Source organism: Capra hircus, chromosome 18 (assembly GCF_001704415.2).
Source record: "Capra hircus breed San Clemente chromosome 18, ASM170441v1, whole genome shotgun sequence".
Taxonomy (NCBI): Eukaryota; Metazoa; Chordata; class Mammalia; order Artiodactyla; family Bovidae; genus Capra; species Capra hircus.
The window spans coordinates 11,048,422-11,075,320 of NC_030825.1; the positions used below are offsets into that span (position 1 = coordinate 11,048,422).

The 26,899-nt window shown below is 45.7% G+C and overlaps 1 protein-coding gene across 2 annotated transcripts in view; it reads left to right on the top strand.

Moving 5' to 3' along the window:
- The window catches only part of CDH13 (cadherin 13), a 1,049,904-nt gene that overhangs the window by 552,585 nt on the left and 470,420 nt on the right, over positions 1–26,899 (top strand). The window contains exons 5-6 of one of the 2 annotated variants that reach the window (XM_013970937.2): positions 5,774–5,926; positions 15,964–16,373. In XM_013970937.2, coding sequence (XP_013826391.2) covers positions 5,774–5,926; positions 15,964–16,080 — 270 coding nt within the window. In that variant the 3' untranslated portion in view covers positions 16,081–16,373. Of the gene's footprint in view, positions 1–5,773; positions 5,927–15,963; positions 16,374–26,899 lie in introns of those variants that run through there. The other variant, XM_005691833.2, reaches the window with a different exon arrangement.

Sequence of the window (26,899 nt, forward strand, 5' to 3'; positions counted from 1 at the left end):
AACAAAGTTGTATTTTTTTTTAGAGCTTTAGTCAAGTATCTTCTATGTTCCAAACCCAGGAAATGTTAAAAGAATAAGAAATAAATAGCCCAAGGGACAATTACCACCCCCAACCAAGGGGCCATCTGCTCTCTGTGCCTTAACAGACCACAGTGGTGAGCAGGGCTCGGACCAGAAGATGAGGCCGCCTCCTTGGAGTGGGGCAGAGGGTCAGGAGAAGCTCCAGTGAGCGGGCGCTCCCTGGTGGCGCTGAGTCCAGGAAGACCAGGAGGGACTCCAGCAGGCAGGGTGAAAGATAGGAGTCCGACCAACCCAGGTCCAGAGAAAATGGGCAAAGTTCAGAAGGCCTGTGGCTCACAGTTGGTGGTGGCAAGAGAGAGAACTGAAGAAGCAGGTGGAGGCCCATCAAGGAGGCCCCTGAGGTAATTAACCTGGGAGCGATGGGGAACCAGCGAAAGAAAGTCTTAATCTGGAAACTGCTTTGGCCATATTTGTGTTTGCATTTTGCAATGACCATTCTGATTGCAATTAGGACAGGAAGGGAAAAGAGAGAATCAGAAACATAGAGGCCTATTAGGAGACTACATAATATACATTTACTTAAAGCAAACATTTAGTGAAAGCTTACTGTGTACCATGCACCATTCTTGGCCCCAACAACAAAACAGTCAAAAACCTTAGTGAGGATCTGAGTTAAATTACAGGTACTGGAGACTGGCAGGGGGCCAGGGCTAGAAGGTCTTAAAGAGAATATATAGAATTTGGGGACTATGGCATTTTGATATATCAAATATATTTTCCATGGTGGGGGGAACTGATGTCAGCATAATTCAGGAAATGTCTGAACCCATAGGGAGGCAAACACGCTGACTAAAAGTAATAGGGTTCCAGGTTAGATTTGGGGGTCAGAAAAATGACAGAGGAGAAAAATTGGTGTGGTGAAATCTGAATACATAAAATCTGGAGGTTGGTTAGTTAATAGTCACATGTCAAGGTTAATTTCTCAGTTGTGACCAAGTTCCATGGTTATGAAAGATGTGAATATTAAAGGAAATTGATGAAAAGTGTGTGGGAGCTCTGTGGTATCTAGGCAGTGTTTCTATAAGTACAAAGTTACTCTTCCCCTCAAAGTCTGTGTCTATCTATGAAATATAAAATATATTTTTATCATACAAATGTAATAATACATATAAAGTATTGCATATTTTGTATAACCTCCAACCACATTGAATATAAGAGTTATAAAATACTATCAGCATTCAGAAAACCAAGATCATGACATTCGGTCCCATCACTTCATGGGAAATAGATGGGGAAACAGTGAAAACAGTGTCAGACTTTATTTTGGGGGGCTCCAAAATCACTGCAGATGGTGATTGCAGCCATGAAATTAAAAGACACTTCCTCCTTGGAAGAAAAGTTATGACCAACCTAGATAACATATTAAAAAGCAGAGACATTACTTTGCCAACAAAGGTCCATCTAGTCAAGGCTATTATTTTTCCAGTAGTCATGTATGGATATGAGAGTTGGACTATAAAGAAAGCTGAGTGCCAAAGAATTAATGCTTTTAAACTGTGGTGCTGGAGAAGACTCTTGAGAGTCCCTTGGATTGCAAGGAGATCCAACCAGTCCATTCTGAAGGAAGCCAGTCCTGAATATTCGTTGGAAGGACTGATGCTGAAGTGAAACTCCAATACTTTGGCCACCTGATGGGAAGAACTGACTCATTGGAAAAGACCCTGATGCTGGGAAAGATTGAAGGTGGGAGGAGAAGGGAATGACAGAGGGTGAGATGGCTGGATGGCATCACCGACTCAATGGATGTGAATTTGAGTAAACTCCGGGAGTTGGTGATGGACAGGAAGGCCTGGCGTTCTGCAGTCCACGGGGTTGCAAAGAGTCGGACACAACTGAGCGACTGAACTGAACTGATGCAAAATGACCCTCTCAGTGTAAAAACACTCAAAGTTGCTATATAGTCTGCTGCCGCTGCTGCTGCTGAGTCGCTCAGTCGTGTCCAACCCTGCGCGACCCCATGGACGGCAGCCCACCAGGCTCCCCCGTCCCTGGGAGTCTCCAGGCAAGAACACTGGAGTGGGCTGCCATTTCCTTCTCCAATGCATGAAAGGGAAAAGGGAAAGTGAAGTCACTCAGTCGTTTCCGACTCTTCGCGACCCCATGGACTGCAGCCTACCAGGCTCCTCCGTCCATAGGGTTTTCCAGGCAAGAGTACTGGAGTGGGGTGCCATCACCTTCTCTGGCTATATAGTCTTAGAGTACATAAATGTGTATTTAAATTCACAGAGTATCTTTGAAACACATATGACTTGGTACCATTGGCCCCTTGCAGCAGAGAACGGATGTGGGAATGGGATTCCTAGCGGGCTCTGGCTTTGTCTGTAATGTGCCACATTCTGTAGGAAGTAGGCAATGAGGATGCCCTTTGAAACTCAGAGCAAGCAGCACTGGCTGCTCCAAGCCCCTGCATTTCCTGCCCCTCGCAGGGTGCAGAAGACTCTGGTCCCCTCTGAGCCATGCCCCCCACTCCCGGCACAGCTGGCATGCCAGCAACCCCTACTGCTGCTGTGGAAGTGGCTTTGCCCAGGTATGCAGCAGGACCTGTGTGCTATTTACACACGCTTCTCAGAGAGTTGGCACCCAGGGTCCAAGTTCTTTCTCATATCTAGCTTTTTTTTTTCATTCCAACTCAGAGAATAAGGAAAAAACATCCCACTGTGAAAAGAAGTGTTGAATTACAGAGAATAATAGGGAAGACCAGCTAATTGTGAAGCCCTCCTATGTGGTATAATGGGTGTTAACAGCTGCTGCAGGAGCAGAGACTCATGGCAGGATTTGTTCTGGGCAGGAATGCACTGGATTTCTTACATTCCATCACTTTAAACATCAGGAAAAGGTCCACAGCCTTGGGGACCACAGCCCTGCAGTAGCACTTGGACAAATCTTAGGAGTTTACCTAGTATAATAAAGGTCATCTGGAAACCCACCTGACTGACTTTGGTGTGTGGCTGAGGCCTCCTTTGTGGCCATTGCATACCTCCTATCTCTCTAGCTCAGGCTGGAGTGGACCAGGGTCTCTCTGGGGACTAAGAAGCCAGAGAGCTGGTGGGTAATTCCTAAATCTAAATTGAGCCCAGACTCCCATCTTTTCCCTGGAGAATGACACCCACTTCCATGCTTTATTCTCCAAGGTTTCTCTAAGCCCTGGAGTGCCTTTGAAACTCATGGAAGTGTGGAACTTGGAGAAATGCCAACTTTGCTTTACTGGCATTCTAGAAAACAGGTTTTTAAGAGTTCCCAATAGTGTTTTGTGTTTAAAATAAGTCTGGAAGGGAGATAGCAAAGAGATCCAGCCTTTTTTCCAACAGAAGTCTTTGGAGAGGACCAGTTCATGTGTAGGGTAGCAGAAGGAAGAGGTTCTAATCCGTATTTGGGCCAAAGTGGTAAGAGGGGGAGGGGAACTGCTGCAAATATATGAGATAAAGAAACAGAATTGTCCATTCCCACAGTAAATCTTCCTTCAGAACACTTCTCTCCTGAAACCAGAGACTTTTGTGAGTTTTGTTTTTGAAAAGGAAATGTGCTCCCTTAGAAAGGGATTTTTTTTTTTTAATATTGTAGCTAAGTTGTGTTTTATGCCTGGAGGTGTCAGTTTGACCTGTTAACAACAGCATAATTTGTTGTTGTTGTTCAGTCCCTTAGTCGTCTCCAGCTCTTTGCGACCCCATGGACTGTAGCCTGTCAGGCTCCTCTATCAACAGGATTTTCCAGGCGAGAATGCTGGAGTGGGTTGCCGTCTCCTGCTCCAGAGGATCTTCCCAGATCAGGGATCGAACCCATGTCTTATCTTAATACTCTGATTGTTAACTCTGGTTTATTGAGCCCCTTCTATGTGCCAGGAGTGTATTTTGCACATACTATCTCATCCAACCCTAGGAAATAAGTGGCATTATCCTCATTTTACAGATAAGGAAATCAAGAGCCAAAGAGGCAAAGAATGACGTTCAAGGCCACAGGCTGATCATTGGCTGAGCCAGTATGGGGACATATGTTTGTCTAATCATTGAGCTCCTCATTAAACAGATATTGGCCTTGGTTCCACTGTATGCCAGGCACTTTGCCAGGCACTGGGATCCAGTGGCGAGCCCGATATGCTGAGGCTGTTGACCTCGTGAAGCTTCCAAGCAGTGGGGATAATGTCATTTGGATTCAATCTAGTCAAGCAGTGACAGTGAAAATTCTTTTCATTAGAAGATATCACATACCTTATTTTTAGTCGTGCTTTGGATGATATTTTCTGTTAATTTAAAAAATGCAAACAGAGGTAATTGATGTTTAACCAGAACACTCAGTGTATTTTAATAAAGAATATCTTAAATCAGGGGGGAAAAAAAAAGAAAAACCTGTACTGCCATATGGACTGCGCTCCTACTCCAGTCCTGGCAGAGGAGCCTTAGCGCAAGGCTCATGCTGCCTTAGGCTCCACTGCCACCTGGTGGCAGCCATCAGAATTGCAGGCATGGTGGTCCCGGAAACGCACTCCCAGCCCCCACCACCACACCTCTTCCTCATTCCACTAGAAGGCACGTTTCTGGTTCAGCCACCCAAACCCTCCAAGCTCAGTTGACCACAGCCCAATAGGTACTTGTTTAGCTGTAAATAGATGGCAGCCAGATCAGTATTAGCTTTCTTTTATCTGTATGTTCTGAATGTCTGTTTGTGACCTTTAAAATGTTATAATCAAATTTGTTTACAGGTAGCGATGGAAAATTACATATACATGAATACTTGGTAAAACTTTAGAGCTAACCTCTGCAAATAATGGTTTTGGATACTTTCAGATGACATCAAAACAAAGCAGCATGGTTTGGCTCCTAATATACCTCTCAACCTCACCCCTTCTCAAGCCGTTCTGAATTTTCTAAGCTCTCTCACCTGCCTATTGCCTGTCTATGTTGCTCTGTCTGCCTGGCATTGCTTTCCTATATCTTTACCTTTTCAATTTATTCTTTAAATGTCTAATCAAGGCCGACTACCAACAGGGAATTCCCTTGAAGTAAATCCAGACACAGCAATGCTACAGAGCTGTGCGTCTAGAGACATGGAAGATGGCTTCTGAATACCCTCCTTGTTTCTTTAATAACTGTGACAAGTTTGCCTAATCTCTCTGAGTCTCACTGATTTCACTCATTAAGTGTGAATAATAATGTTCCCTGCCCCTAGCATTGTTGTCAGAGTTTAAAAAAAAAAAAAATTCATGTAAAATGCCTTCCCAGCACCATGCCTGGTATCGAATACCTGGTAGAAGCAAGGGTGTAGGTGATGCTGCTGGTGACTGGACCCCTGTGAACACCGAGAATCCTGATTGATGCCTGCCTAGTATAGGACTGTCCAGTGTTTCCCATTGCTTATTTGGTCTTACTTGTAGGAAAAAGTCTGTTTCCTAGGAGTTAAAGATAATATAAATGTCCAGCCTTGAAGTTGATGAAGGTGCTTGCCTCCAGATCCATCGCTAAATGTCCCCCCAGGGCTGGAACGCTCTCCCAGCTGAAACCTGCAGAGACGTGCACGTCAGGATGGAAGGTGTTAGGCCGATGGCACTCGTTTTGGTGATGCGGCTGTGGTCGAGCTCACCCAGCGCCTCCGCGTTGGCCCCCGTGGCTGGTGGACTGGCCACTGCGGTGTGTTAGCCCCGTGCTTTCTCTGTGCTTTCCAGCCAGAACCGTAAATGTCGCTCTGTTTCTCTGACCAGGTAGTCGATAGTGACAGACCGGAAGGGTCCAAGTTCCGGCTCACTGGAAAGGGAGTGGATCAAGAGCCTAAAGGAATTTTCAGAATCAATGAGAACACGGGTAGCGTCTCTGTGACACGGAACTTGGACAGAGAAACCATCGCTACCTATCAAGTGAGTACCCCCAAGTGCCCACCCCCCACACGGAGACGTGTCTTTCAGAGACTGCTTTCCTCCCACTGAGCTCATTATTTCTGTGCTTCATCAAACCCGGGGCTGCACGGCTTTAAGTGTGTCTCTGTGGGAGCCGAGTGGCATTGAACCCTGACAAGCAGCAATGAGGGCCCCTGTCTCATCAGTAGAGCCCTCCAGGTTTGCATAAAACTTTGGGCATGAAAAACCAAGAAGGGGCCCCTGGGGGATCTCAGAGGAGGTCAGAAACTCTACGTTAATGTTGGTTTTCCAGAAACCAGCTTGATAATGAAGAGCTGTAAAAAGAATAAACCCTTGGACCTGCTCATTCTACTTAGAGAAAATCCATCCTAAGGAAATAGGGAGGAATTCAGTCAGATTTTTGTACCATGATGTTATAGCAGGACACAATCCTTAAAATGGAAACAGTTGCTAAATATTCAGCAATATATAATGGTTAAACTATGGCACAATTTTGCAAGGAAGCTTTCTACAACCGTTTAAAATATTTTTGAAGAAGTTCTAGTTACATGGGAGATTTTCAAGAGATTGAATGAAACAGACACACCAGCACATATGGTGTCCTCATTACAGATGGAGTGTTTACACATATCGTGATGGGTACGTGTTTGTGAAGAAGCATGATAGAAGAAAATCAAAGTCTTAGTGGCTGTATTTGGTGTTACTGATATTTTCTGTTTTTTTCTTTCTGATTTTTCTACAATGCACTTGCTTTGCTTTTATATGGAGAAACAAAAGCCTATTTGTAAAAGATAGTTTCAGAAGTTGACACTCATTCAAGATTCAGAGAGCAAAGTAGCTCCATTAAGACATTGGGTGAGCATCAAATCTTACGTAGGCTATGGGTCCCTCCTGTCCCCTCTCTGCCACACCCCCAAGAATCCCGTTCTCACAGCTGTGATAAGGACCAAGCCTCTGGGAGTAGTAGCTCATGTTTTGAGGAATGAGACAGAATTCCCAGCCATTTTCAGGGAAGGCTCTCAGCAGGATGCAGTGCACTGAGCTGGAAGCAGGTACTTGGGAACAAGGCCCAGCCACCAGTGTCTGCTTTCCAGGCCATTGCCCATCATACATGTATCTCCCTGGATTAGATTCGGGGAGGGTGGAGGGGCAAGTTTCTAGGCCTGGGCTTGGCATTCATCTTCGTCAAAACACCATGTAAGAGCATGCCAATCCCACTTCAACAACATGACCTCCTCTTCCCTCCTTTCCTAAGGACAGAGGGTGGAGGGACATTGCGCTGGAGAGTCAAGTGCTCTGGCTGGGGAACTGACCCCCTGCGTGTAGCCTCCTCTGTTACCGTGAGATACTGACCTTGGGAAGACCATGTAGGTGTCCAGTCCTCAGGTTCTTGTCCATAAAATGCAGATAACACTTGCCTACCTACCAACAGGAGTGCTGTGGGTTTCCAGTGAGGATCACACTTGAGGCACTGAAATGCTGGACAAATACAAGGCATAGGGGATGGGGGGAAGGCCCATCCAGCCTCATGCTGAGCAGTGTGGTCCAGGGTCCACAGTCCTGGGAGGACCTCCCTCTCAGAAGTGTCACCAAAAGGCAGATGCCATGAGCATCTGCAGGGGGTACCATCCGTCAGAGGACACCAAAGGGTGACTGGTGCATCTTCAGTGTACACCCTTGGGGAATCTGGTTGTTGTAGAAATTGAATGTTGGCACCCTCTAAAATTCCCAGGTCCAGCCAGACTTGCTGGTAACCACAGGTGACCTGGCAGCTGTCAATGTCCAGCTGCTGCAGGACAAGCCAGCGGCAGACTGTTGGTAAATTCTCTCTTCTTTTTCCCTGCCTATCATGGGAATATCTATTAATTTTCAGACACACGGAACTAAAGACATGATACATTTCATAATTTCATAGCACAGTGATACAGAGCTCTGGGGTCAGCAAATTGCCATTCAGGTCTCAGCGCTGCTGTTGACTGCTGTTTTTATCTTGGGCGACCCATTCACCCTCTCTGAGGATCTTGTGATTCTCTTCCACAAAGTGGGGATAATACCAGGATGTCTAAGTATTGTATGAAATGGAATACAATTATCTTTACAAATTCTTAGCACAATACCCAGCACTTAGCAGGCATTCAGTAAATTAAAGCTGCTCTTATTCATTTTCTTCCTATAAGACGATTTAATTTTTTTGTGAAGTTCCGCAAGTTTTTAACATCAGTTTCCTGCCTTCAACTGTGAGAAGGTTGACATAGACAACAGGCTTGTGGTTTTTCCTTTCTGTCCTCACAGGAACCAAATAGCATATTTTCTGCCCCTCTTCTAAGTATTAAAGAGAGATTCCTGGAGGAGGCTGAGCTCTAGAATTTCCTAAGAGATGGAAGGGGTATAAGACCAAGAGTAAAGGGGCAGAAGTCTTCTTGGCAGTGTTCTGTAGCCTGGAAATAGGACTAGCATGAATCAGAGAAACTGGAAAAAGCTGGTTGCTGGGAGTAAGAATTGGTAAATGAGAGGCTGAACAATCCCTTTTTAAGGTGACCCCTTAGGAGCTAGTTTAAGAGCTGAGTGAGAGTTTAGGTGCATGCTTGGCTAACTGATCCTGTCTGTTGTTTGTGGGATCCAAAATTGGTTTCAAAAAAGTCAACGTTCCACATTCATAGAGAGATTTCTGGGTTTCCATAAACAGGGGCCCACCTCAGTGTGGGTATTCTCCTTGGATGGCAATGACCTTGATCACCAGGGACAGTGAGGGAAAGATACCTTAGGGCAGTCACCACGGGAAAAACTCGAACACCAACATTCAGGGACTAATCGGGAGTGATGAGAAGGTGGCCTCTGGTCAGTCAGCTGGCTTGGTTTTGATGTTGTCAAGGGTCCCAGTCAGAGACTTCTTTAAGGAGGATTTTTGATTCATGAGGCGTCTCTTTCCTGTGGCTTCCACAAGCTGAGCACAGGGCTGTCGGGTACGGCCGTGCAGGGATCTCACTGCACAAGGCGGAGGAGGATGGCTGAAGGATGAGAAGGGCCTGACTCAGCCCCCCGCTTATTCTCCAAAAGCCGCACTGCGTTCAGAGCTGCATCCACTGGGAGACGACATCCCTTTCCTAATGCTCATAGCGTATCCAAAGGAGGGTTGAATGAAAACCCCACCCTTTTTTTTTTTTTTTTTTAATTAGCTCATTTTTAGTTTTATCTAAATGATGAAAGTGAAGTCGCTCAATCATGTGTGGCTCTTTGCGAACCCATGGACTGTAGCCCACCAGGTTCCTCCATCCATGGGATTTCCCAGGCAAGAATACCAGGATGGACTGCCAGTTCCTTCTCCAGGGGATCTTCCCAACCCGGGGGTCGATCACAGGTCTCCTGCAGTGCAGGCAGACTCTTTACCATCTGAGCCCCCAGAGAGCCCTTTATCTGAACGACAGTAGAGGTCGACATCAGCGGCGCTGGGGTCAGAAAATTGTTCCAGCCTCGGCACTGCTGCCTAGTGAGCTGTGTGACCTCGGGCGGCCCGCTTGCCTTCTCTGATCTTGTGGGTCTCGTCCGTAGAGTGGGGATAGTTACTAGCGCTTTAAATGATTATGAAAGATAGAGTGACTAGTTTTTGTTAACTAATGATTGCAAACAGCTAGTAAAATAAAGTCTGGTCTGTAGCACAGAGATTCTCGTATTTTTCCTTAAAGTGAGGTCAGATAGCCTATAGCAGTTAAAACCATAGTTTTGCATGTAGCCATGTTGGCTGAATTAAAGCACAGTTTTTACAACTAGCTATCCAAAGTGAAGAGGAGCTAAAAAGCCTCTTGATGAAAGTGAGAGAGGAGAGTGAAAAACTTGGCTTAAAGCTCAACGTTCAGAAAACGAAGATCATGGCATCTGGTCCCATCACTTCATGGGAAATAGATGGGGAAACAGTGGAAACAGTGTCAGACTTTATTTTGGGGGACTCCAAAATCACTGCAGATGGTGACTGCAGCCATGAAATTAAAAGACGCTTACTCCTTGGAAGGAAAGTTATGACCAACCTAGACAGGATATTCAAAAGCAGAGACAGTACTTTGCCAACAAAGGTCCGTCTAGTCAAGGCTATGGTTTCCAGTGGTCATGTATGAATGTGAGAGTTGGACTATGAAGAAAGCTGAGCACTGAAGAACTGATGCTTTTGAACTGTGGTGTTGAAGAAGACTCTTGAGAGTCCCTTGGATGGCAAGGGATCCAACCAGTCCATTCTGAAGGAAATCAGCCCTGGGATTTCTTTGGAAGGAATGATGCTAAAGCTGAAACTCCAGTACTTTGGCCACCTCATGTGAAGAGTTGACTCATTGGAAAAGACTCTGATGCTGGGAGGGATTGGAGGCAGGAGAAGGGGACAACAGAGGATGAGATGGCTGGATGGCATCACTGACTCGATGGACGTGAGTCTGAGTGAACTCCAGGAGTTGGTGATGGACAGGGAGGCCTGGCGTGCTGCGATTCATGGCGTCACAAAGAGTCAGACATGACTGAGCGACTGAACTGAACTGATGGGAGCTTGAGCAGACAATCGACCTCAGTTTTCTCATCTGTGAAATGGGGACAATAATAATAATGATCTCATAGAATAAAGGGGCTAAAGGAGTTAATGCATGTCAAGCATTTGAAAGAGTACCAGGAACATAGTAAGCATGGTCTCACCATATGTGAGAATTAGTCATGGGGAAAGCACAGGAGGTGAATGAAAGCTCCATGGTCTCTGGAGTTGTGAGTTGTGGCCCAGCCTTCTCATCTCAAGTGTGAACTTCTCTTAGATAATCTTGAGTTTATTTGTAATTTCATAATGTACTCCATGGCATGTGACCTAATTCATTGAGTCATTCATTCTAAATATATTTCATTGAAGACCAGCAGGGTGAGGAATAGAGTGGGAAACCAGACACACCAGGTTCCCTGCCCTCATGTAGCTCTCATTTTAATGCCTAGGCTTTGTTTGTGTGCAGGTGGCATTTCAGGGAGCTGTGCCATGTTCATGTGGCTTGGTTTTCTCCTGTGCAGGACCGTGTGTGCTAGTGGCGAACAGTGGCCTGGGCTTGAGCCTCTCTTCACCAGTCTCGCAATGGCCCAGTTTCTAATGCCAGCTCCCCCCCAGTTTCATTCGCTCTTCAATCTAGACTTTGTCCTGTTTTCTTCCTGTCTTGATGTCTCTCCTATTTCTGGATTTTATGAGAACTGGGTTCCTCTCTTCTTAATATACTTTGGGCACAACACTGTTGCAAATCTGGTTCATTTCAAGCAGCTATTTAGAAATGATTTACTGTCTTACTAGTGCAATTGGATCCATCATGTCCCTGATGGTTATTGTGGTTGGTTGCAAACCTGCTTGCTTCTTCAAAGAGCAGAATCCGAGGTCTCCAATTCCCGTGTTTTGCTTTCCCCTCCTGCAAGTTTAAAAAGCAGAGAGCATGTGGGTGAATGGATTGCCGTTACAATTGCTTCAATGTAGTTGTTGTTATTCATTTTAAAGGTAAATGCTGTTTACTTGCAAGATGCTAACACGTCCCAAATTCAGCAAGAAAGCATCATTAACTAAACCTCGGAGATTTGCATGACGAGAAATGATCTGGGAAAAGTTTGTCCTTGGGTCCCTGGATGTGTATGATCACTGAAGCTGTTTATTGAACTCTGTACAGCTGTTATTGTGCTAAACAACTCATATACATTCTCTTACTTAATCCATTTCACACAAGAGACTTCAAAAGTAGGTGTTAACACCATTTTACAGATAACCAGATAACTGTTAAGTAACTTTTTCACCATCTCCCAGCTGGTGTGTACAGAATCTGGGAACCCTGTCTATTTCTCTCCACCTCCAAAGCCCTGCATTTTCAGTTACTAAGAATCACTTCTTTCTCTTTTACCCACAACTAGACTCTGGTGTCTAGTCTTCAAATTCCTAGGCCTCTTTCCCAGGAACTCCAAGTATTTAAAGGGAACTTGACTTGCTGAATGATCTACTTCTTCTTAAATACTTTTAATATCTTTTCCCAAGGCCCACTGCCTCCTGCCCACTCTCCCTACTGCAGCCCCCATAGGGCTTTCTATGCTTCTGACCCGAAGTGGCACCTGGCAAAATAATTTAGCTCTTGCAAGTATTGGAAGCTGACATATTAATGCAAAGCCTTCTGAGATATTACTCATTATTATGCATTTTGCCAGTGTTTGAGTGATTTGTGAACTCTTCATTGGAATAAAGTACTGTAAGTGATTCATGAATGATCAAGTTTATGAAATTCTATAAAAATATTAGCAGGTGGTAATGATTCCCTCACACTGTGACTATAATCTGCTGGCTGCAAATTTGTCAATACAGAAGAACAGGAGTGGAGTGGGAGACAGAGTCTGTTAGGCAGGTGGGGGGTGAGGTGGGGCCAAGCAGTGGCTGAAAGGGAAACGGGAAGCAGGCCCATGGTCGTGGACCGGCGTCATGGTCAGGAGACCCTCACCTCCTCCTCTGCTGTCCACTGTGGGAGATCCAGCAAGGGCTGGGGTGTCAGGGTTGAATGGGAAAAGAGGGGAGCATCTGGAGAGAGGGAAAGAACCCACATTTCCTGAGGACCTACTAAGTCCCCAAGAACTCTCTAGAGTGGTACACACACAAACCTGAAACTGGTTTATTATCTTGTCCTTACTGATGTGTTAGCTGAGGGCCAAAGTGGTTCTCAAGATATATTATTGTTTAATGTAGATGTTAACATTTATTGAACGTGCCAAGGCTCTGTGCTAAATACCTAAGTGATCTCATTTGATCTTTTTAAAGGTGAGCTTAACACGGTTATCATTCTCAACTACAGAACTGGTAACAGGAACCATCTGTGTTCTTGGCCTCAGAGACTGAGTAGAATTTCATTGTGTCCTTCTGAAAATTTGTTCACATTTTCTGGGATATAACGTGCTCTCGTTTGAGCCAATTTCTTGGATAAGTTTTGACTTCGTAATTAGGAGTATTACTGTGAAACTGGAAAATACCAGACAGACAGAGGGTATTCTTGCTCCTGTATTTCCCTTCATTCATGACTCCACCCCAATTCTAATCCACATGACAGTTTATCAGAAAATACATTAAGGTGAAAAATGCTGCTGTTATGTGGAAATAGTGTTTCACAACATGAGCGATGGTAAGACAATTAAGATTTACCCAGATTAGGGAGTCACTGGGGTGGTTAGCCTTCTTATAACAATGTCCATGCTGTACATGGGTGATACACTTTACGGTGGTAGACTTTTGCTGCCCTGGATAATATTTGTACTTAAATGCTCCCCCAACCCTCAACTGTGGGGACAAGCTACTTCTTTCTTCATCCTCTAGTCTCGTCTTCCCCATGGCTGACTTTTTAAGGTAGGACTCTTGATAGTAGTCAACAAAATCCCCTCCAACTAATATACAAAGAAGGGGATTTATTTAAGAGTATAGGTAGCTTGGGGCTTCCCAGGTGGCTCAGTGGTAATGAACCCCCCTGCCAAGCAGGAGATGCAGGTTCAGTCCCTGGGTTGGGAAGACCCCCTGGAGAAGGAGATGGCAACCCACTGCAGTATTCTTGCCTAGATATCCCATGTACAGAGGAGCCTAGCAGGCTTACAGTCCATGGGGTCACAAAAGAGTCAGACATGACTCAGCGACTAAACAACAACGGGTAGCTTATAGAATTGCCAAAAAGACCCAACAACCTGGTTTACATGCAAAATACTGGAACCTGGTGCTACAGGAAATACCCAGCCGTTTATGATACAGCTGTGGTGTAAGGGTTCTCAGTCTTGGCACTGTTGACATCTAGGGCTGGATGATGCTTTGTTATGGGGGCTGTGCATCACAGGGTGTTTAGAAACACACATGGCCTCTTACTAATAGATGACAATAGTATCCCCCCATCCCAGTCTTGACAATCAAAAATGTCTCCAGATACTGCCAGTCATCCCACAGGGGCAAAATTGCCCCCAGCCAATAACCACTGACTGTTCTAGAGGAGCCATCATTGCTGCCACCTCTTCCTGTCACCGTGCTCCTGTGATGCTCAGAACTGGGTGGTAGAGACTCTGCCTTGGCAGCCCTGAAATCCTGGATGACTCTGATCCCATGCTTTCTGGAACCTCAGATCCCCAAAGCAGAGCCACTGCCTGTGTCTTTCATTCCCTCACTGAATCTCATGCTAGGATGTGTGTAGAGAAGAACCTCTGTCATCCGAAGCACTCCCGCTGAGCTAGCAAGGGGCCTGGGGTGGGAGCTGCCACCTATGGGGTCAGCCATGCCGCCAGAACAGTTTATTGTGGGTGAGAGGCAGTCAGTGACAATCACACCTAGTTGAGGGCCAGTATTTGCTCAGAGAGCTGGCTTCACACCTATGCTCTTAACTCGTCTCCATACTTCAGTCCTATTGATCAGTAAGACACGTGGCCTGCAAAAGAGTCCTAATTGGGAGGAGACAGAGACTTGAGTTGAAAGCTCAGGCTTTGCAATCAGACCTACTGAGGTTATACTCTGCTATCAGAGGAACCATATGAAATTGTCATTTTTATAGTTGAAAGAAGGGTGAATATCAGCCATTTCATGGTTTGTCTTGATACTGTATCACCTTTGGCAAGTTACTTTCTTCTCAACTGTTTCTCGTCTTTAGACTGAGGGTGAGATTGCAGGATCGTCTCCCATTGGCATTGCAGGTGGTGAGCGGGGTGTGTACACATAGCACTCTGTCCAGTCTCCTACTGAGTGTCCGGAATTGGGAGCCGTCGCTTCACGTATCATTTTGTAGCTGGGGCTCCCTGCAGGGGAGATAGAGGTGAAAGCCGACATTCAGCGACTGAACATCTAGCAAGCAGTCCAATGGCTGGGCGTCAGCAGCACCGTGTGTTACTCCGGAGAAGGGAACCAGCCAAATGGATGGTTTTCAAAGCATGGCTCCCGGACCAGGAACATCACCTGGGAGCCTGGTAGAAGTGCAGATTCTCAGGTTCCTGCTCAGACCTGACAAGCCCTGCGGGTGCCTCTGATGCGGCAGGTGTCTGAGAAGCCCAGGTCTAAATACGCCAAGTATTAACCTCAGGGAAGGCAGCTTGTTAATTTGCTTCAGTGAAGGTGGCCTTTGAGCCAGTCCCATCGCAGTGCTCCTGGGGTCATGGGTTTGTGCCTGAAAGGTGCTTATTTCTCCAGGTGCCCTAGTATGCCATGTGAAAGCCCTCTCAATCCAGCCCACACTCTTCAAAATTGCCTTTGTTTTTATTTCCTTAATGGCTTTTGAGAGTGGACAAATTTGTCCCAGGCTTCTTTGCTCTCTCTCCTCTCAACTTTGGATGGCTGTTAAGCATAATACCATGTTACCGAGCCTTCGCTTATTTCTCCGAAACCAACCTTTTAGGCCAGAGATGAAAGTGTCTTTAGAAGATTTTAGCCAGTACAGGCAAAGATAATCCCTGACAGGATGAAGCTGGCCCTGGGCCAGCAGAACTAGCTTTTCTGCCACACTAGATCTGTAATCTTGAGTAAGTTTTTTGTGGTTCTCAGACTTTGCTCCACTTAAAAAAAAAAATCACCTGGAGAGCTTTTAAAATACCCTAGGGACGGAGGAGCCTGGTGGGCTGCCGTCTATGGGGTCTCACAGAGTCGGACACGACTGAAGCGACTTAGCAGCAGCAGCAGCAGCTGCCCAAGCTGCACTACAAACCAATTAGAATGCGTTGGAGTGGGACCAAACATCAGTCTGTTTATCAAACTCTCCAGGTGTTTCCTCTGTGAAGCCAAGTTTGAGAACCATGGAGTTGAAACAACTCACTGACACCCCAGTTTATTCATCACTAGGGTTGGGGTTAATGACACAGTAGGCGAGATTCAAAAAGCTGATCTCCCTCAACCAACTGCTTCACTGAATGAATATCTGAAATGAATGCCTTTCTTACGTCTCTTTTGACACAAGTACTTAAAAAATTAAAATGTAGAGAAACACAATTTGATAAATAAATAAACGGATTGTCTTCCGACTCCCTTTAGAAAAAAATAATTCAGGATTTGCTTTCAGCGTCTCCCCATGCCAGTACCTCCGAGCATCTCCGTTCGACTCTTTTCCAATTGGTTCTTCACGTTTCCAAGCACCTCATTTTGCGACCTGGCCTTATCTGCCAGGTGCACCTGGTGAAACTGAGGCATGAAGAGGTTACCCGACATCCCACAGCAGCCACGTACGTGGATTAGACCACCGAGTTGCTCCTGACTGATTACTTATTTGGTCCACTAAGCAAAGCCGCTTCCTCACTCGAGGCTACGGAAACGTATTTTCTAAACTTCATTAGCACAAACTCCTCAGAAGAAGTTCAGCTTCAGTCTTGACAAGAGAGAGAACCCCACATTCCTTCCTCAACTTTCTCATCCCCCGGCACCTGGCCCACACAGCATGGACCCACCAAATGTTTATAGGATGAATAAATGTCTGAGGATCAACTTTTATTTTTCTCTTTCTTGTTTATGTGTTTGTCTTAGTTATCTAGCTACAACCACGTCTGTTTCCTTATAGCTGTTTTTCAAATGAGTTAGGGGCTTCCCGCCCCACAAGATGCTGAAGAACCACAAAATATCAGGACTGCAAGATCTTTTAGACCCATTTTATCTAACCTGCTAAATTTACAAGAGCAAGCTCAATAATTAACCAATGGTTTTGACGCTCAGTACTGAAAGAAAAAAAAAAAAGTGCTGCTGCTGTTATCCCTCCAAAGCAGGCATTGTGGCTGCCCTCAACCCCTGGGACTAGATTTTGCAAACACAGATAAGACACCCATTCTAGCTTCTACTACCCAATCTTCATCTATTTTCAACATCAATAAGCATGCTGGGTTTTTTCCCCCGTTTTGTAAAAATGAGCAGGGTGGTGGGGGAGAAGGAAGGGGGTGCTTGTCATGGGCAGGGACTAAGAGGAGGAAGGAGCAAAGGAGATGATGAAAACAGGCCGGCCTCCTCTTCTGGCTCCTTAAAGTGGGCTTGACACTTTGGGGTTAAAGGGCTGAAAATGATGGAAATTATTTTTTTATGAGATACTGTGCAAAATTGAAGGTGAAGGCCAGAAGCTAATTAAATCAATGACAAAAAACTGGGTAAGATTCCAGGTTCAAGCACTACAGCTGTGAGGCCAACTGACAAAGGATGACACGATTCTAAAGCAAGCCATCCCTCAGGGTCATCCCAGTGCACCAGCCCCGAACTGATGGGATGGGGAGGGAGGTGGGAGGGGGTTCAGGATGGGGAACAGATGTACACCCATGGCTGATTCATGTCAATGTGTGGCAAAACCACTGCTGCTGCTAAGTCTCTTCAGTCGTGTCTGACTCTGTGTGACCGGGCTTCGCCATCCATGGGATTCTCCAGGCAAGAACACTGGAGTGGGTTGCCATTTCCTTCTCCAGTGCATGAAAGTCAAAAGTGAAAGTGAAGTCGCTCAGTCGTGTCTGACTATAATATTGTAAAGTAATTAATCTCCAGTTAAATAAATTAAAAAATAAATAAAGCAAGCCATCCTCTGCCCAGAGACTCCCACAGCAGCTTGGCATAGAAGGGCTGGTGATTAGGGGGTGGATCACCATGATGAGGCTCCCATGGTTGCCCAGATGAGGGAAGAAGAAGCTAACACTGACCAGGAGGCACTTACAAAGTCAGCTTTGGTTTTCCTGGGAAATCCCTGGAGTGCTGTTGTAATGGGGCTCAATCCCTCTTAAGGAGGTGAGGACCCCGAATCCCGTGACAGGGAATAAGTGGACAGGCGACCCATGTCCTCACTGGGGCCGGGGAGCTGCCACCCTCTAGGCTGTCCACCTCCATTCTGGCCAGGCCCCCGGCTTAAAGTCTAATTGAAATAGACTGCAGCAATTAGAGATTTGAAATGGAGTGAATCTCTGAGCAAAATCCCAAGATGGAAAGGAGAACATGAAGAAGGCTAATCTTCCGCAAGCTGTGCTTTCTCTCCCAGCAAGAGCAGTGCAGGAAAATGGACAGCATTTATGGACAGGCAACCTGGACTGCCAAAAGGATGTGCACACACCAAGGCCAGCTCGCATCCCGCAGCCCCAGCAAGCATGATTCAGACCAAATGCAATATTGATTTAATCGGCAGACATCCATGCTTAACTCGCGCCAGTCATTGTCTCAGGTCCTGGGGAAAGAGCAGCAAATTACTACCAAGTTTCTGTTTCACGGAACTCTGTCAATACATAGACATCAGTGTGTATGGAACACAGCAGGTGATTATACATGCTGGGAATAAAAATGGAGCAGATTAAAGATGCAGAGAGTGATGGAAGCAGCCACATGACCCAAGCAGGCCTCACCCAGAGTTGACATTTGGGGAAAACCTGATGGAAGGTCTGAAGGCAGAAATACTGTCCTTCCCTCTCAGTGTCCTTGGCATCAGGAGCTCTCATCCAGATGATTGTGCCATCCAGGGGACTTCTGGCAATGCCTGGACCATTTTTGGTCATCCCAACTTGGTGCTACTGGCATCTAGTGGGTCAAGGGGAGAGATATTGCTCAGCATCCTACAAGGCACAGGACAGACCCTACATGTCATGCCCTGGAGGTGCCAGCACGGAGCTCTGGAGGTGCCAGCACGGAGCTCTGGAGGTGCCAGCGTGGAGCTCTGGAGGTGCCAGCACAGAGCTCTGGAGGTGCCAGCACGGAGCTGGCCTCTTAGACGGCCTGGTTTGTTCACTCAGATGTTTACCAGTTTTGAATAGGTCACAACAGGGTGGGATACGTCCCTGTCCTTGAGAAGTTCTTGGTTTAGCTGGGGATGATTAGAAATAAGACATCTACACTACCATGGGACAAGGGCAGGGCCAGGAACAACCTTCTATGGTATTGTGATCGAAGCAAGTGCTGACGAATGAGGAGGAGTCAGCCAGGTGACAGGAGGAGGGCAGGGCAGGAGATTGTTTCAGGAAGGGGCACAAAAGAGCTTGAGACAGCTCTGGATACGAGGGAGAGTGAGACTCCTGGGGGAAACAGGCAATGAACTTGACTAGCAAGGAGTGAGGAGAAGGCAATGGCACCCCACTCCAGTGCTCTTGCCTGGAAAATCCCATGGATGGAGGAGCCTGGCGGGCACAGTCCATGGGGTCGCTAAGAGTCGGACACGACTGAGCGACTTCACTTTCACTTTTCACTTTCATGCATTGGAGAAGGAAATGGCAACTCACTCCAGTGTTCTTGCCTGGAGAATCCCAGGGACGGGGAGACCGGGTGGGCTGCCGTCTATGGGGTCACACAGAGTTGGACATGACTGATGCGACTTAGCAGCAGCAGCAGCAGCAGCAGCAGCAAGGAGGGGAGGACCAAGCCAAGGAATGAGCTTAGATGGAATAGCCCTCGGTGACAGGTAGATGTTACAGGATTTCAGGCTGAAGAGTGACAGAAGCAAATCTGGATTTTGCACAGACTGCTGTATTTGCCAGCGGACGACAATGAGAGGCAAGGAGTCCTGTCTCTGGTTCTCTGAAGTCAGAGCGACACATTCCAGATTAACGGCATCCCCCTCCCACCCCACTGGGTTTTGAATCCACACTCATAGTAAAGATATCAATATACCTTTGGGTGAAAAAAGTAGCAAAAATTGGGAGACCCAATCCCACTAGGCCTTGCAGATTAGGAGCTTGGATTTTATTCTAAGGACACATAGGAGGACTTTAAGCAAGGGAGTTATACCCAATTTGCATTCCAGGAAGATAATATTTATTCAAGAAAATCAAATTGCCATGAAGTAGAAATTAATTTTAAAAGGCATTCATTTGTGGAGAACCCACTATCTAGCAGGCACTGGGGGAGAGAGATAAAAGATAAACTCTGCCTTCTGGACAGAGGAAGACAGAAATCTCCCTTTATTCTAAATCTACACAAGGAGGGTGGAGAGTGCTTTATGTGTTTGCCTGGTCCTTCCCATTTAGTTTGGCTCAATCTCCAGGCTAAGAGAACATTCCCTTTTAAAATTCCATGCTTTTAGTTCTTTGTTCTTTGTGAGTTTATCAGCAGGATATATCAAAATTATTTATTAAACATAGTTGGCTGGAGCTGTTAGCTGTTGATTTGTTTGATTGGCATCTGTTTTAAGATCTTTATTATGAAAAAGGCTTATCTTGTTTTTGCAGTAAGGCATTAGGTGCCCAAAGGTCATTTCCATATTACTTTTTTTCCTTCTGAAAGTATAGATATTTGCATAATGGGCTCCTTTAAGCAAAGTCTGTCTTTTTGGTTCCATGTTGGAAAGATGATATGCTTGGTAAAGGGACTTGATTGTGCTCTGTCCCTTGTTGGTGCTCATTCCCTGCCTGTATCTGGGGCCAAACCGACCCTTGGTCCAGAAGTAGGGTAAAGTGCAAGACAGGTAAGAAGGCATCCTCATTAAATGATGGCTTAGACCATATGCTAGATTGAGGATGTTTGCATATAAGAAGTCGGGAGGAGAACCCTGTGCCCTTTCAAAGTTGATCATACCCTCCTGGCTTGGGGTACACATTGAGTTGGTGGCTAACACCTGGGGGGCCCCTCAGGCAAAGGTAGTAGACCCAAGGCTAAGGTCTTCATCAGCTGGTCCTAAAGGCTCAGAAACCCAGGGAACTGGCATTTTACAAGTGGGAGTGCATTTTCTATTCCTTTTGAGCTTTTGATGCAGAACCTAATCATGACCCCAGGTCACCTTAGTTCCCGTTTAGTGTTTCTTACTTTCTGTTGTGTGAAGCTCTGCCAATTACCAGATGTATTAAGTTTCTGCTGGTCACCATTAAAGATTTGTTGACCCCTGAACAAGAAGAGCCCTCATGGTCCTTGGAATAGTCAGCTCCATAGTCCTTTGACATCCCTAGAAGATGAAACACAGTCAGTCCCAAAAGGGAGCTTATACGTTTCCCTTTTCAGAAGATTTCCAACCAGAGGTTGACCCTGTGGGGATGCTGCCAGGGCCAGAGGTGAACTCCACTGGGATGGGCTCCCCAGAGGCATTTTCATGGAGATGCAGTGATCCCCACTATCAGATCAAGGCAAGGGGCTGCCTGAACATTTCTGCACTGTGCTTCTTGAGTAAATTCAGTAGTGGTTGGAAAAGGCTTTGCACAGATGTCCCATACAGAATAGAGCATATCCTTGCTTCCCTTTCCTAGCATGTTTCCCTTCAGAGCATTGCAGCACTTGGGGAGCTGGAGGCAGGCCCAAGCTGTCCTGCGTTTGGGCTACACCTGAGGCCAACCCGTACTCTCTCTAATAGAATCACCACCACCACCATGATAATGATAAGAATATTACTTTCTGGGATTTTCTCTGCCCTCATTAACCCTGGCATTGACTCAATGCATTACATAACCTTCCTCGGGTTCCTGTTTCTGCCATAACATATAATCACAAGTTCGGTGGCTTAAAACAACACAGATCTGTTACTATAGTTCTCAAGGTCAGAAGTCAAATGGGAGACTCCCTGGGCTAACTAAAATCAAGGTGTCAGCAGGAAAGGCTGGCTCCTTCTGGAGGCTAGAGGGAGAATCACTTTCTTTGCCTTTTTCAGCTTTGAGAGATCATGGCCTTGTTTAGCCTGTGGCCTCTTCCTCCATCCTCACAGCTGGCAAGGGTGAATTGAGTCCTGCACATACCATTCTCTCTTTCCCACCCCTCTTCCAGCTTGTAAGGACCCTGTGACCACACTGAATCTATCTGGATAATCCAGGAAGACCTTATTTTAAATTCAGCTGATTGACAGTAGAGGCACAGAGCAGGTTAGTGATTGAGCCAGTGGAACAGCTGGTAAGTGACAGATGGTCTTACCTTGGCCCCAGCTACAGTCACTCTGGGGCTTCCCAGGTGGCCCAGTGGGTAAAGAATACGCCTGCAGCACAGGAGACGTGGGTTTGATCCCTGGGTTGGGAAGATCCCCTGGAGGAGAGCATGGCAACCCACCTCCAGTATTCTTGCCTGGAGAATCCCATGGACAGAGGAGCCTGGTGAGCTACAGTCCAAGAGTCAGACACAACTGAAGTGACTTAGCATGCACAGTCCCTCTAGAACCTGGGGACAGAGGGTGTAGCCAGCAGTGTGAACCAACCCCTCTTTGGTTGGCTGCAAATAGTGTGACAACTAGAGGGAGAGGTAGCTCAGTCAACCCTTGGTGACACCCGTGTGATTCCCTTTCTTACCATCGGAAGCAGCCTGTCATTTCTCTGATATGTTTTCCTACCAGAACATCAGTGTCCGAGCCTATTTCTCACTTTGCTCGTTTCTCCTCTTGAAGTGTCATCTTGGTGTTTTATGATGATCATTTTCTTCAGAACAAGTGAGAATCAAGCAATGGTTAGACACTTGCTTCTTGTTTGTATTTTGAGCAGTCTCGGGCTCGGAGCTACCTTGAATCTATCACTGAGCTCGAGGTGCTGCTCTGATGCCTTTCATCCATGGGCAAAGCAGGGGCACCAGGTGGAGTGTGGATGCCTCAGCCTAAGGAGGCAGGTCCCAGCACACCTGGTCCCAACTCTAAGCTAGTTTTCGCCTCACAGGTGAGCACGCTAGTGCAGGACCCACTCAGCTCGCAGTCCAGGTTCCTGCCCCTGTGCAACTCACACAAAATAGCAACAGTCAGGCTTGATCTCCTAAAAGAATCCTAAAAGATGAGGCTGTGAAAGTGCTGCACTCAATATGCCAGCAAATTTAGAACACTCAGCAGTGGCCACAGGACTGGAAAAGGTAAGTTTTCATTCCAATCCCAAAGAAAGGCAATGCCAAAGAATGCTCAAACTACCTCACAACTGCACTCATCTCACACGCTACTAAAGTAATATTCAAAATTCTCCAAGCCTGGCTTCAGCAATACGCAAACCGTGAACTTCCAGATGTTCAAGCTGGTTTTAGAAAAGGCAGAGGAACCAGAGATCAAATTGCCAACATCCACTGGATCATGGAAAAAGCAAGAGAGTTCCAGAAAAACATCTATTTCTGCTTTATTGATTACACCAAAGCCTTTGACTGTGTAGATCACAATAAAGTGTGGAAAATTCCTCAAGAGATGGGAATACCAGACCACCTGCCCTCCTCTTCAGAAATCTGGTCAGGAAGCAACAGTTAGAACTGGACATGGAACAACAGACTGGTTCCAAATAGGGAAAGGAGTACATCAAGGCTGTATATTGTCACCCTGCTTATTTAACTTCTATGCAGAGTACATCATGAGAAACGCTGGGCTGGATGAAGCACAAGCTGGAATCAAGATTGCTGGGAGAAATATCAATAACCTCAGATGTGCAGATGACACCACCCTTATGGCAGAAAGTGAAGAAGAACTAAAGAGCCTCTTGATGAAAGTAAAAGAGGAGAGTGAAAAAGTTGGCTTAAAACTCAACATTCAGAAAACTAAGATCATGGCATCTGGTCCCATCACTTCATGGGAAATAGATGGGGAAATAGTGACAGACTTTATATATTTTTGGCTCCAAAATCATTGCAGATGGTGACTGCAGCCATGAAATTAAAAGATGCTTGCTCTTTGGAAGAAAGGTTATGACCAACCTAGACAGCATATTAAAAAGCAGAAACATTACTTTGCAAACAAAGGTCCATCTAATCAAAGCTATGGCTTTTCCAGTAGTCATGTATGGATGTGAGAGTTGGACTATAAAGAAAGCTGAGCCCTGAAGAATCGATGCTTTTGAACCATGGTGTTGAAGAAGACTCTTGAGAGTCCCTTGGACTGCAAGGAGATCCAACCAGTCCATCCTAAAGGAAATCAGTCCTGAGTGTTCATTGGAAGGACTGATGCTGAAGCTGAAACTGCAATACTTTGGCCACCTGATGCGAAGAGTCAACTCATTGAAAAAGACCCTGATGCTGAGAAAGATTGAAGGCAAGAGGAGAAGGGGATGACAGAAGATGAGATTGTTGGATGGCATCACCAACTCGATGGACATGAGTTTGAGTAAGCTCCAAGAGTTGGTGACGGACAGGGAGGCCTGGCGTGCTGGGATTCATGGGGTCGCAAAGAGTCAGACATGACTGAGCAAATGAACTGAACTGAACTGAACTGATTATGCTCAGCTCAGATGAAGTCCTTTTCTTTGGATGATCTCTTCTCCCCTAGCATGCTAAGGATTTGAGAATGAAGAAGCACATGTGTAGCTCTCTCAGGAACCTTGAAGGAAGAGACTGTTTTCATTTGGAGAAGCTAAATCTTGAGGAAGTATCAAGAAGCAAGTAACACAGCTGGTAGGTGAGAGAGTCAGATGACGAATCCGTGTCTTTTCTACCCAGAGTCCAGGTGCCCCCCACTGGCTCTTCCACACAGCATGGGGCTTTCTTGCTGTAAACCAGTGGTTTTCAATCAGAAGTCATGGTGCCCCCAGGGACAGTTGGCCATGTTGGGAGACATTTTTGCCTAACAACTCGGAGGGAAGGTGCTGCTGACACCTCGTAGATAGAAACTAGGAATGCTACTAAACACCCTCCAATGCACGGGGCAGTCCCCACAGCAAGGGATGGTCAAGCCTCAGCTGCTCTAAGTATCACTGCTGACAAACTCTGGTGTAAAATGAGAATAATCAAACTGACCCTGTAGGGTTGCTGTGAGCTTTGAAAGTGGTAACGCTTGTGCTGCAGCATGGTAAACCTTCTATCTAAAAGTCCTGCCCCACCAACCAGATGTCCTTCTAGCTGGAATGTTGGCAGGCTAGGGCTCCACCCATCCAGAGACCCCGCTTAATTCTGAGAAGCCTGCCGTAACAGGGTTGTAGAAGAACTCACCCAAGGCTCATTTTTCATTCTGCGTGGGGTTTTAATTTTTTTTCTCATTTCGGAAGAAAAATTCCATTTCCTTACTCCTGAGGGAAAACTAATTCCAGCAAAGGCCATTTGTCTTTGGTACCTTAAGATCTAGATAATTTACTGCAAGTTTATTTTTATTGAAAATTATGTAGATATTATTCTGAAACACAATTTCCAGCTATATGGCACTTTTAAACAGATTATATTTTAACTGCTAATACATACACTGAGGATATATGCTGGAATGTGCATTTCTTAAAGATACCTTTATTTTTTATGACTCTCTGCCTTTGAGATCCTCAAACTCGTATGCTATGAAGTGCTAAAGGATTAAGATATTTTCAAATGAAAATTGTCTTATAAGTTATGAGTTGTTACCATTTGACTGCAGTTCAAACTCATGACACTTTATATAGCCTATATGATTAATTCAGAAATAATTTGCATTTAAATGTGTTTAAGATGTTTAACTTGTGATTTCCTATTTTAAGATTGGCAGAAGCACTCCAGTTTCTAAATTATGTGGACAACCTCCCATTGCCATTGCATAGACCTGAGAAGGATTTGGATATTGATAGAGAATAGCTTTTTCAAACTGTTTGTGAAAAACTGAAGAACTGAGAGATGGCCCCACATACATATACATAGACACTCACAAAAGGGAGTTCTGTGCTCCCTGAGGAACAGTTGGGAAGCACTGAAAAACTATAATTGCTTCTTTGAAATTCACAGTGCGCCTTTGACACAGCACAGACATTTTGAAGGCCCAGAGATGAGAACCTGTTTAAGCCAGCATATTCCACACCTTTAAAAACTAAATCTTGCAACAATAATCTCCTAGAAGAAATATTAACCATTATAGAAATCCCATTCTGGTTAATGTTTAGAGCAGAAAAAATGTGAGTAATGAGGACTGAAAGAAATGGTCAAGGTGGGAAATGCCTGATAGAGGCAACACGCCTTCCTGAGATGCTGTGTGCTCTGCCGTCCTGGAAAACCATTCTGTAGACAGCCTGGCATCAACATTCTTCAGTAATGCCGTGGAAACCAGGCTCCTCCCCCTTCCTGTTGTTTTAGCTAATCAAGAGGTAAGGGAGTCTGTGAACTGATGGAGGGACAAACACATGTTGGTCATCCCCTCTATGGGCTATTACTGAGCCGTAGAAGTGGACTGCAGTACTGATACATGGTATAATGTGCGTGAACCCCAGAAACGAGATGCTGAGTGAAAGAAACCAGACGCAAAAGTTTACATTTTTGCATGGCTGCATTGACAGGAAATGTCTAGAATAGGTAAATCGTAGACACAGAAAGCAAATAACTGGGCACAGCTCATGGGTACCGGGGTTTCCTTTGGGGATGATGAAAACGTTTTGAAACTAGATAGTAATGGCGGTTGCGCAACACTGTGGATGCACTGAATGCCATTGAATTGATCACTTTAAAACGATTGCTTGTATATTATGTGAATGTGACCTGAATCTTTTAATAATGAGAAACAATAGGGGGACAGGAAAACCTGTAAAAGTGAGAGGACAGGGAAACCCAGGTGTAAATACCAGGAGGGAGAGGGCAGAGCAGAAGAAAATGGAGAAAATCAAAGGGGTAGGTATGTCCTGCACACTCTCCAAGGCAGCATGGGTACCTTGTCAACATCTGACAACAATGTGCAGAAATTACAGCCCCAGGAAATAGGTGATGAGTACAAAGGAGTGGCCACTGAGAGAAAGAAGGCAGCTTCTGCCCAGCTCAGCAGAGAGCTGATCCACACCGGGGTGATGTTTCAATCACTGGAGCCTGGTGACCGACACTTAGCTTTGCTTCCAAGGTGGAAGTAAGTGACCGTGAAACTAAGCTGGACCTTCAGGGCCCTTCCCCTAGCCTGGCCCCTTCTGGATCCCTGTTCCCAATGTTGTTTTGTGACTGCGTGCTCTTCTGCTTAGAGGATACTCCCTGCCCCCACCGACTGCTTAATCTTCAGCTTCTTCACAACCTGAATCAGCCTCTGTGACCATAGCCTAGTGGAGCCATCCCGTTTCTGTTTGAACATGGTCAACCGTCACATTCATTATTGCCTACTGAAAGTCAAGCGTCTTATATATTGGAGAAGCAGTACACCAGTGAGGTCCATTAGAACTTTCTGTAGCAATGGAAGTGACCTCTAGTATGCTTCCCAGTACTGGAGCCAC